At 43.9% G+C, this 12,500-nt stretch overlaps 1 protein-coding gene across 2 annotated transcripts in view; it reads left to right on the forward strand.

Moving 5' to 3' along the window:
• The window catches only part of LOC125034792, a 135,646-nt gene that overhangs the window by 121,896 nt on the left and 1,250 nt on the right, over positions 1-12,500 (forward strand). For both annotated transcript variants that reach the window (XM_047626767.1, XM_047626768.1), the window contains 14 exons: positions 251-366; positions 740-897; positions 1,378-4,126; positions 4,454-4,657; positions 5,138-5,305; positions 5,571-5,706; positions 6,040-6,360; positions 7,077-7,109; positions 8,741-8,875; positions 9,233-9,343; positions 9,824-9,999; positions 10,307-10,476; positions 11,078-11,194; positions 11,597-12,500. The exon at positions 11,597-12,500 is cut by the window's right edge and continues 1,250 nt beyond it. In XM_047626767.1, coding sequence (XP_047482723.1) covers positions 251-366; positions 740-897; positions 1,378-4,126; positions 4,454-4,657; positions 5,138-5,305; positions 5,571-5,706; positions 6,040-6,360; positions 7,077-7,109; positions 8,741-8,875; positions 9,233-9,343; positions 9,824-9,999; positions 10,307-10,476; positions 11,078-11,194; positions 11,597-11,749 — 4,747 coding nt within the window. In that variant the 3' untranslated portion in view covers positions 11,750-12,500. The remainder of the gene's footprint in view (positions 1-250; positions 367-739; positions 898-1,377; positions 4,127-4,453; positions 4,658-5,137; positions 5,306-5,570; positions 5,707-6,039; positions 6,361-7,076; positions 7,110-8,740; positions 8,876-9,232; positions 9,344-9,823; positions 10,000-10,306; positions 10,477-11,077; positions 11,195-11,596) is intronic.

A 12,500-nucleotide genomic window follows, 5' to 3' on the forward strand; every position in this document is an offset into this window, starting at 1 on the left:
GGGGGGGGGAGGGCAGTAGGATGAGGTTGTAAGTTCTTGACTTACTGTAAGTTGTTGCTTTACATACTTTTGTTGCAAAAAATTCGAGTCTTCGAAAATGAAACACATGTAGAGATATATGAAAGTCTGTAATCTGTTTTGACAAGCTGTCTTTAAATATCATTATCTTGTAATTTCCAGAACGCTTTTACTTAACATTCATCTCTAATATCAGTTTCTTTAGTAACCCTTATCTACTCTTTCTCCGCAGCCACGTTGATAACACAGAGCTGGCAGTCAAGGACGTTCTTCTGCAAGAACTGATGAGCCTAGAACCTGTTGCATTCCAGAAAGTTGCGATTGATATCGATTCGTTTAGGATTGCAAGTAAGTGTTGATTTAAGGTGTACTTTTAACTAGGGTGAGCTTTTCGATATACAAATACCGTTGTTAATGTGTGTAATTAATGGCATTGTCTCTAAGGCTGAGGTGTTGAGTTTTCGAATTGGTCAACTACAAAAAAGTACAAAATTTGTTTCGTTTGTGTGAAACGTTATTTATATTTAACTCTACGGCGGCACTGCTCCATGTTTCACGTACACGTTGGTCCATTTTTTTTATTGACGAAATGTTCTTGACACTGTTTCGAAAGAGGAAGAGATTTGTAGGTAGACGTAAAAGGAAAAACAAAGAAAAGCAGACAAAATGAAAACAAAAAACCTCATAAACCACCTTTTCCTAACCCGTCCGAACTCCACAGGAGAGAGTAACGTCACCCGGACGGAATCAGCAGCCTCTTCGGCGCAAAAGGAGGAGGAGGAGGAAGTCCAGGTGATTAAGGTCGAAGGGACGCAGGAGTCTCCCGGAGGATCTATCGTGATCAAGAAGCCCTCTGGCGGCGCGGATCGCTCGCAGCAGGTACGGAAGGATCACCTGTGGAGGAATAGTGTTTGAGTTCAGCCTTTGTGGCCGTTGTCTGTAAAGTTTATGCTGATAAGGAAGGTATTTTAGTTGTGTCTGAATGAAAACTTTTTATGTTGAAGTTATGTCTGTTTTTTATTATGTAAATAAGACTTATTTTTTTAACTTTAAGAAAAATATAATTTCATTGTTTCTCTTGTGACTTCTCATTTCCAATTCATATCAATTATAGAGACACAGTAACATAACGGCAGATCTATTCTTCGAAAATATTAATAAAACATAGAAACCAGTGTTGGAACTTTCTTCGTATTTGTAATGACTTGCCGATGCGTGAAAGTGACTAGATTAACAAATATCCTCTTGTTACTGCAATCGCTATTATCTAATATATTTTCATCGTAACTGGTTTCAGCGATTTTTTTTCCTTAACTATCCTCCTTATTTACACATCGTTTTTCCTTCTTGTGGCCACAGGACGGCGCGCGCGAGGAGAGCAGCACCGTGGCCAACCTGATCTACCAGTTTGGCGCGTGGCGGCCCGTCAACCCCTACAACTTCCGGCCGTCCTCGCCCGACCCCTCGGCTGTCACTCCGGCGAATCCGACCGTGCGCCCCGCCAGCGCCTCCGTCCGCCCCTTCTACAACCCCAACCAGAGGCCAGCACGCCCCTCGAGACCACAGGAAAAGAACAACCCCGTCACTCCTCCACATCGCACGACCAAGAGGACTACGACCAGCAGTACCACGACTACGGCTTCTACTACTACAACTACGACTCCTCCTCCTCCGCCTCCAACTACGACCACCACAACTACAACCACACCAGCTACAACTACCACTACAACCACCACGACGACCACAACTACAACGACTCCTCGACCCACGACGACTGCAAGCGCGAGTACGTTGCAGTTCAACAATCGGTTCGGAATTCCCTTGGAGGATCTGGGCTCGAAGGAGAACAAGATGACGACGAAGAGGAATCCGTCGAGGGAGGACCTCCAGGCGATTCTGGCTGACCTGATGTTCTTCACGACTCCTCGACCTCGTCCTCGACCTCGCCCGCGGCCCCAGCCACGCCCTCAGGCTCCTCTTCGAGTCCCCGACGAAATCACGATCTTCTCGAGGCCGAACTACAACGCAAGACCCACCTCAACGCAACCTCCCCCTAACCGAACCCCGAGCTCGGCGGATCACCTGGTCACATTCCAGGACATTTTGGAAGGAAACAGGAGACGTCCTTCGTTCTCAGCCTCGCATCCCTCGTCAGGCAGCCAGATGGCCTCCCACCAGACGCCAGGAGTGCCCCATGTCACGTCTTACACCGGGGTGAGAGAACCTCAGCCTCCGAAGCCACCTGCAGATTTCAGGTTCCCACTGGACAGATTCCGATACCCCAGCACCTCGTACGCAGCTCCAACCCTGCCTCCTGCCACCGAACCCACTGCCGCTGCATCGTCTTTCAACATTTGGGATTTCCTCACGACCAGGAAGCCTCTGATTCTGAACACAGAGGTGGTAACGTCAACGAGCATCGACGTTCAGTACGGCTCAACGTCCTCGGACCAAGGAACAACTCAGTATGGTCCTGTGTATAGACCGACGAGTGAGCTGGTCCCAGTCTACAGACCGACCATCAACAATGGACCAATCTACAGACCTGATCAAGGGACTACAGACGAGTATGGCCCGGTGTATCGGCCAAGCAACGAGCCAGCACCTTTAAAAGAGTTTTCCGAAGATCAGAATTTCCTAACGGTTCCTGTGATATCGGGAACTAACGTCCGCTATATCACCGTGAACAAGACGCGCACGAACTACCCCAACGTCGTTATCGTCAACCTTCAGACCACTCCTGAGGAAGAAACGACGACGCCCGAGACCTCCTCGCGGGGCGACGGAAGGAGATTCAATACGAAATTCCTGGAGGACATTTTCCAGACTGTGCTGCGAAACACGAACTACCGCGGCATAGACGGAGCCACTCACTTCAGTAATTCTGGCTTCTCAAACAGAAGGGGAAAACCTATTGACCTCGATATACCAGACTCGCCTGCGCCCTTGCTTGACGAGGAAACCAATGAGTCTCTCTCCCTCTGGTCCGTCTTAAGGAACTTGAGCCAAGTTTACTTGTCCGACCCCGCCATCATCCAGCAGTTGCAAGACTTCGAAAAGGCTTCATTAAAAGCAGACCAAGCCACAACAGCTACACCAGCACCACAATCCACAACTCCAGATCAAACAACAACACCCAACTTGACGCCATTCTTTCAGCATTTAAGAGGCTCTCAGAATCCCTTCCTGAAAAATTCCAATGTCGTGGCAAGCCAGCAAGCTCCTGCTTACGCTTACATACCTCTGCATGACCCAAACACATCAGAGACTAGCGATGTCGTTGACGACAAGGACCCTGCTCATGCACTGAACTACACTCTCCAATACATCACACCTCGACCGGCATCAGGTGTCACGTATCCCATGGATTACACACAACAGCCCATCCGCTACACCTCTTCGCCTTTCACCACCCTGTTCATGACCGGCGTTGGAGGCAAGAGCTCGGGCAGCCCGCAGGTGATCAGTGTGTCGAGCCGTTCCCCCGTCATATCGTCAGGTAGCTCCTCGATGACGAACTCTCCGATCCATACATTCGTCCTCAAAGAAGGGCAGAGCATGGAGGATCTGTTGCAAGAGATCTTCGACACCATATCGCTGGAAGAAGAGAACGAGGCTTTACCTTCCACCGACGCTCCGAGTTCAGACGTCGAAACGACGACCGAGGATTTCGAAACGACGTACCAGACCACCCGCGAAACGGAGAGCCGAGACAGCGTTTTGGAGTCCATCAACAGAATCCTTCAGCAGCACCTCGAGAAGATGAACAACCAGTCCAAGGACTCCTCCCAAGAACAAAGTTCCACGGCACCGTCGGCGGCGCCGGAGACCTCTCTGCCGTCCCGAGAGCCGTCCAAGCCGCACGGGGGAATTGACCCCATCCACGACCTCTTCCCCGTCATGACCCGCCCCATGAACTTCATCCGAACCACCACGCCCGAGCCCTACGAGATCCTGGACGACGGCGACAACGAGATCAAGACGACGGTCGTGGGGGACGGCATGGCCTCCACGGAGGAGGTCAGGACGGAGACCTCGATAGACGTGTCCTACAGCGTCCACTCTGCCACCACCGAGATAGCGCTTATCAGCAACGACACAGTGCAAGGTACGTGTCGTCGATTCATGTTTCGTATGAACGTGAGTTTGTTCTTAAAATAGTTTTTTTTATGATACATAGTCCATTCTTTATCATGAAATTTGTTTATTCATATATTTGATTGTTTATTTGCTATTTATCACATATTTGTTGTGTTTTTCTTTACTTGATTTTACTTAATTTTGGTGAATTTTATTTCTGTAAATTATTTTCATTAACTTATACCATAATAGCTATTGTGAAGCTCAGCTACCTTTATCCTTCAAGTATTTTTGTCTCGTCACACTGCCCCTCCAACTTATTCAAGTCCTCGACCCGCCACCTCACCTCCCACAGCATGCCAGAGCAAGTCCCAGTTCCGTTGCAAGTCGGGCGAGTGCATCGCAGAGTCCTCGCGGTGCAACCTGATCCAGGACTGCCGCGACAGCTCCGACGAGCGGGACTGCTCCTGCGCCGACTTCCTCAAGAGCAAGTTCCTCACTCGGAAGATCTGTGATGGCATCGTCGACTGCTGGGACCACTCGGACGAGTCCAACTGCGGTGAGCCTCTGCGTGGAGACTTTCCTCTCATTATCGGATTATTATCACTACCTGCATATCATGTTATATATATATATATATATATATATATATATATATATATATATATATATATATATATATATTATATATATATTATATATATATATTATATATATATTATATATATCATATATATATTTTATATATATTATATATGTATTATATATATATTATATATATATATATATATGCATATATATATTTCTATATACATATATGTATAAATGAATGTATGTATATGTATTTATGTATTTACATGTATTAATACATTATATGAATACATGTACACATGTACACACACGCACACACATACACACACACACACACACACACACACACACACACACACACACACACACACACACACACACACACACACACACACACACACACACACACATCTCCCCCATCTCTATCGCCCTCCTTCCCTGCCCTCAGACTGGTGCAAGCCGGGCCAGTTCATCTGCCCAGGCACGGCCCAGTGCATCGAGCAGAGCCAAGTGTGCGACGGCACCACGGACTGCAAGGACGGCGACGACGAGAGGACGTGCGTCACCATAGCGCCGGACGTCCCCGCGGCCAACGCTCTGGATTACCATGGCGAAGGTACACAGGGTTGTTTAGTAGGGTTGGGTGTTTCGCTGGATGTTGTATATTTTCGTGCTCATGTTTGGTTGTACTTCGCTTTCGTTTCGAGTTGAGCTGATTTCAGTTCTTATTCTTTTGTTCGATACTTTGTGATGGCTCTTTGAAATGCTATCTCCTTTCCGAAAAAGGGAAAGTAAGTGATTTGGGATATATAAGAAAACAGGCGAATTCAGTTATACATATACGTGTGAAGAGCTAGCAGGTTTTGCTTTTCCCCACGCAGGGTTCCTGATGGTGCGGAAACACGGCATCTGGGGAAAGCTTTGCCTCGACAACTTCGAGCAAGTGACATCTCGAGCTTCTGCAACCTGGTCGGTGTCAGATTTAGGCCAGGCCGTATGCAAAACACTCACTTTCAGGTACGTAAGTTTATCTCAATATTATGATAATTTTCGGTGAATAATTCGCACCACGATGCATCATATTTAATATGAGCAATTGTATAGACTGGAATATCTTACATTGGAGTGTATTCGTATTTAATGCTTTCTAGTATAACAAAATTAAAGCATATTGAACTCTCTTGTTTACAACTTTATTACATTAGTATTTTGATTTCTTTTTATCATGGCCAAGAAACAAAAGGGGGAAGTACGGAGCATCTGTTTACAATTTACAGCTCAGTTCAAGTCAACATTAGATCTAAGCACAATGGAGCATATGCCTCACCAACTTCCTCTCTCATTCCGCAGCAACTTCAGCCGCGTAGAGCGCTACCCAGACACAACTCTCGTCAAGCGCTCGCGGCCCAACATCCCCTCCAGGTACCACTCACTCCTCCCGCCTCCTACTTCTGCTGCTCCTTCGCCCGTCTACTACGAAATCAACGTCTCTGACAAAGGGTTCCTGCCCACGCGCGCCCGCTCCGTACCCTTGGACACGTCCTCGGCGGCGGACCTCGCTCTCTCCTTGGATTTCGAGAAGACTACGTGCCCGAGGAAGGACGTGGTGAAGGTCTCTTGCGAAGGACTGCAGTGCGGGATCAGGCCACGCGCCGTGCACCATCGCGCCAGGTGGGTAGAGGCACAGGCCGCGGCGCTGAACGTTTCCTGTTGGTGGACGCTTGGGCGGTTCTAGACGACGGGGAGACGGAGGGGCTTTGGGCGCTGGTGCTGTTGCCTGTGACTGAGACAGGGGGGGGGGGGGTCGTTATCTGTAACTAAGACCAAAGGGTTGTTACCTATTACCAAGACTAAAGGGGCAGTTATTCGTGACCTAAACAAAGGGGGTTGTTATCTGTGCCCGAAACAAGGGAGTTCTGAAACAGTTTTGCTTTTACCTCTTGACGGCTAGATTAAGATATTATCAGGCACAGGACTGTTATCTATGACAGACAGAATGGGATGTGAATGTTATCAATGGCATTAAGACCTATTAGAACAGGATGATGTGTTGCAATGAAAAGTCTCACAATCAAGGCTCGGAGACCAAACACCGACATCTGGACTAATACTTTCTTCTGTTCTCTCTCTCATTTCGTTATACGTAAATTAGTAAATTTAGCCGGCTTTCGCAGTATTGCCTTACCACACCAAATAATAATTTTTAAAAAATCAAATTTAAAAATAAACTTACTCCGTAAATAGAACTGTATTAAATTCTGCAACTCGCTTCTTCTTAAACAACCAAATTTAGAAGATTTACCCTGTACAAACCATTTTTTTCGTGACCTTTCTTCAGGTCGACCTTCCTTTGTGCTGTACCTTCCTCAACCCCATTAACTTTGCAGGTATTACAGGAGTGGAAGCCGACGGCAAGCGCGGTAGGTAGCGGCGCCACATGCTCTTGCTGCTTTAACCTAACCTGCGTCTGGCGGCCATTTTAGGGATACGTTTATATGTCTTAATTATTTATTTATTTATTTATCTATTTATTCATTTTGTTGCATTTTTTTTTTTTGGGGGGGGGTCGGTCTGTTTCATTTTTTTTTTATATTTCAGTTTTAAAATGATTTATTTATTTTGTTATTTTGCGTTTTCTATGTGTCTTACGTTTGCTAATATTGTGTTTTCATTATCTTTATTACGTTTTTTTTCATTTTCTTTAATTTATTTAATTTTAATAACTATGTGCATCTATATTCCAGCATATATTAATTCGATTTAATTAAATAACTAATTATTATTATTGTGGCTGAAGGGGTGAATATGTTGTAAAAAGAATAAGTGATATTTACGGTGCGTTAACATTCTTTGAAGATAATGAAATTTACTGTTTGTGGGAGGCAAAGATTATCCTAAAAAACAAAATAATTTATTTTTATGTTATGTACTTTGAAATCCAAAAATCTATTAGCAATCGATTTACGTTAACATTCAGGCGTTATTAGATCGATGCTTTTATTAACTGTTAACTGTTGTCAAATTGTTAACACCGATTTTTTAAATCAATTTTATGGCTTTCATATTCTTTTTCTATTGATTCATATGATCCTTTGCTTCATTACTGCCATTTTTTTTCTTTCTGTGAAATAATTTATTCATCATTACTTGTCAAGGGCCGTGAGTTAATTAACTTTTTGTTATTTATATATTGCAGTGGGGGAAATCGTAACACTTTTTTTGGGAGGGAGGGAAGGTATCTGATAGGAAGGGATTAATACAAAGGCTACGTATTTTAACAATGCTGTGTTGCTTACCTTTAAAACCCGTGTCTTGCTTCACTAAATTATAACAGCCTTTTCCTACTACCTTAATTTCTTCCTGTCTGTATTTATCTAAGTTTCCCATTTTGTATTACTTTCTTTGTTTTCTATTTATAATTTTTTTTTAATTTCTTTTTCACTTGCATTCAAACTTTCTTTGTTTCTCTCTTTCTTTCGTCTTTTCTTGAAATCTATACTTAATTTTTCTGTATTTTCTTCTTTCTTTTTTTTCATTATTTCTATGTTTTCTCTCTATCTTTACTTATTTTCTCATCATTTTTTTTCTTTCCATCTTTTTTTCTATCGTTCTTTACAGTCACGTGAAATAACTGGTGATGATCCGTGCCTGTGCTTTAACATGTCATGCGGTGCTTCTAACTAAAGCTTATTTGTTATGTCCGCTGATTAATGACGGTATTTTGTTTTTCACAGAAATTTTCTTTGTGGAGCATGTGATTTTTTTATGACGGATTTAATGGCTTTTGTAATACAACTGCTATTACCTTTATGTATCATTATATTATTAACATTATTATCTAAGATGACTATCAGTAAAATCGAAATATACATATCAACATAAAAAAAGCTCTAAAAGGTTTTGGAAAAGTAAACACACGCTAATCTCTTATTACGCTAAAAATAAATCACAATATAAAAATAATCATAAAAGTAAGAAATAAACGAAAAAGAAGTCAAATCATTAGCCTTCGGACAACAGTACTGACCGCACCGTCGCCACCTGCCAACAGGATCGTGGGCGGCAGCAACAGCGGGCCCGGATCTTGGCCCTGGCACGCGGCGCTCTACAAGGAGGGCGAGTACCAGTGCGGCGCCACGCTCATCAACGACCGCTGGCTCGTCTCCGCGGGGCACTGCTTCTATAGGTGAGGAGGGCCTTTAGCTAGTGACTGGTTACTGTTTTGTCTTGTTATTGTTGCTATTATTATTATTATTACGTTTTTTTAAGTAGAGGAACTGTAGGGTTTGTAGGTATTTTACGAGGGTCTGATTTATGTTTGGGTATGTTCTTGAGTCATTGTTTAAGTTTGGGTGATTTAGATGGATTCTATGTTAGACGTCTAGTGGTTTTGATAACTCATGAAAAAGAATTTCTTCTCAAATATTCAGAAGACAAGCAATTCCTGTAAGATGAGATATCTTGACTACTTTTAACTGACCCTCCAACGCCATCTTCTTTGCACATTCATATCCACACTAACCCCGGTCTCGCCCTCCCGCAGCGCCACCAACAACCACTGGGTGGCTCGTCTGGGCGCCCTCAGACGGGGCTCCAAGTTCCCCTCGCCCTTCGAGCAGCTGCGACACATCACGCACATTTTCATTCATCCTGAGTAAGTTTTGAGATGTTATTAGAATTATTGGCATTGTCATCACAATTACTGTTAACATGGTTATTATCATCGCATTCCATCAAAGAAAGAGAGAGAGAGAGAGAGAGAGAGAGAGAGAGAGAGAGAGAGAGAGAGAGAGAGAGAGAGAGAGAGAGAGAGAGAGAGAAAGAGAAAGAGAAAGAGAAAGAGAAAGAGAGAGAAAGGGAAAGAGAAAGAGAAAGAGAAAGAGAAAGAGAAAGAGAAAGAGAAAGAGAAAGAGAAAGAGAAAGAGAAAGAGAAAGAGAAAGAGAAAAAGAAAGAGAAAGAGAAAGAGAAAGAGAAAGAGAGAGAGAGAGAAAAAGAAAAAGAAAGAGAAAGAGAAAGAGAAAGAGAAAGAGAAAGAGAAAGAGAAAGAGAAAGAGAGCGATAACCCGCCAACCCATCGACGTCCAGTCCCAACCAAAGCCCTGAAGCCTCCGCCCTTCCTCCCACCCGCAACAGATACGTCGAAACGGGCTTCATCAACGACATCACTCTGCTCAGCGTCAATGAACCGGTTCGCTTCACCGACTACGTGCGCCCCGTGTGCCTCCCTCCGCCCGGCGCCAGCATCGAGGACGGCCGCCTGTGCACGCTGGTGGGCTGGGGGCAGCTGTTCGAAGTGGGCAGAATCTTCCGTGAGTGCCGAAGGAGGCTTTTGTGGGCTTCTGTGTTTGAATTGGTCATTATGAAATGAATGAATATATTGATATAACTAGATAGATAAATATAAACGCCCACCCACACCACACCCACACACACTCACACACACACACACACACACACACACACACACACACACACACACACACACACACACACACACACACACACACACACACACACACACATATATATATATTCTCCCCCATCGCCCCTCCCTCTCCTGAACACCAAACCCGGCTTCCACAAGCCTTGCTTAACCCGCCCCTCCTGATTCTCCAGCCGACACCCTGCAAGAGGTCCAAGTGCCGCTGATCTCGACGTCCGAATGCCGCAAGAGGACGGTGTTCATCCCGCTCTACCGCATCACCGACGACATGTTCTGCGCAGGATACGACCGCGGCGGGAGGGACGCGTGCCTCGGCGACTCCGGCGGACCGCTCATGTGCCAGGTGCGCCCCGGGCGGGTGGGGGCGCTGGGCCCTTTTTGGGTGTACATAGTTGGCTGTTGTTATTATTGTTGTTGTTATTGTTGTTATTGCTGTTATTATTATTATTATTATTATTATTATTATTATTATTATTATTATTATTATTATTATTATTATTATTATTATTATTATTATCATTATTGAAAGATGGAATAATGCAATGCCTCATTGATAGATATATAACAATCCTCCCTGACCAGGCCTCGAACCTAGGTCACTCCGGGTATGAGACCGGAGGGCCAGTACTAAACCAGCCATGCCACGCGACCCACTAGGCCTGGTCAGGGAGGATTGTTATATTATTTTTATTATAATTATTATTATCACTGTCATCATCGTTATCATTATTTTTTATTATTATTACTTTCTTTATTGTTATCATCACCTCACCATAATTATCATCATTGTCATTATTATGTTCTTGGTCATGATAATGACAATGGAAACATTATAACTTTCCCTTCGTCACCATTGTCTTCGCTCCGTGTTCATCAGTTCATCAATTCTTCCTCCCACATTCTATCAAGAAACCCCAATTCTGACCCCCTCCCCCCTTCTCCAGGAACCCAACGGGTCGTGGCAGCTGGTGGGCGTCACGAGCAACGGGTACGGGTGCGCGCGCCCACACCGCCCCGGCGTCTACACGAAGGTGGTCAAGTATCTCGACTGGATGAATCAGGTCGGTCCAACGCTCTCGTCTTCGCGTTCAATCTCTGTCAATTAACTTCTTTCCTTTCTTCCTTCTTACTTTTCATCTTTTCTCTCTTTCTTCGTACTTTCCTTCCTTCCTTCTCTCCTTCTTCTTTCCTTCCTTCTTTCTTTTCTTTATTTCCGATTTTTCTTCTCTTGTGTTTTACCTTTGTTTTCGATTGTCTGTTCTTCATTTTCTTTAATTGCCCTTCCTGCTTTTCGTATTCTTCTTCGGCTGGTTATCCCCTTCTCTCTTCATTTTGTTATAGACATTAATACTTTAATTAAATAGAAAACAAATTGTATTCCACTTATCTTACCCTCATGATATCAGATCTCTTGACCACACTTCCAGCTAAATAAATATCGATAACAAACCTGTCTTTCATAGGTGATGGAGCTGACAAAGAGCGAACTGGTGGTGCCGGTGCCAGCGCAGTGCGAGGGCCACCGCTGTCCCCTCGGCCAGTGCCTCGCCCCCTCCAACGTGTGCAACGGCGTGGTCGAGTGTTCGGACGGCTCGGACGAAGCCCAGTGCCACTGAGAAAATTGCATTAAATGGTGTCGCTTGTGGTGAATTCGTTTCGATGTGTCACGGTTTCGGACGAGGTGTCGAGGATGTCACGTGTGTCGAGATTAGAACTTGTATTAGACTCGTTGAGAGCTTGTTGCACACGCATTTCGGCCAGTATGGTGATGTTCTAAATGCGAAATAATTTATGGATGGAAATGGGAGAGGAGAAATCATCATCATTCAGTATTAACTAACGGAAAACTGCTTCTTAGACACACGCAAGGTGCCTTAAAGTGAATAAAATGAAGTGTAAAAGAATAATCTGAGTGAAAAATATCTAAAGAAACACAGAATGTAGAAACAAAAGAAATACGAATCTTAATTACGTGAAAGGTTTCGAAATTTATGTGAATTCTCAAAAGTTATGAACTTACTGTATCATGAGTTCGCTTATTTACGAATGATAGTTATTGTTTTAAATATTTGATTCATATGTAGTGTGACTGTGTACTGCATATTCATCAATTCCAACTCCAGCGCTCTCTAAGTTTCACATTGGAACAGAGAGCATGGCGAGGAGTGTCATTTCAATGGGCATTATAAATTATATAAGGACAGCACTTGATATACACCAATTTTCAAAGTTGAACATAAAATGTTATACACAAAATATGCACAATTAGCATTAGTAGCTGTGTACAGTGTTTATCTTAATAGCTCATCATTTGCGAAAAAAAATCGAATTAGGAATTTGTTATATTCTTTCCAAAAAAAAAAAAGA

Source organism: Penaeus chinensis, chromosome 18, assembly GCF_019202785.1.
Source record: "Penaeus chinensis breed Huanghai No. 1 chromosome 18, ASM1920278v2, whole genome shotgun sequence".
Lineage (NCBI taxonomy): Eukaryota > Metazoa > Arthropoda > Malacostraca > Decapoda > Penaeidae > Penaeus > Penaeus chinensis.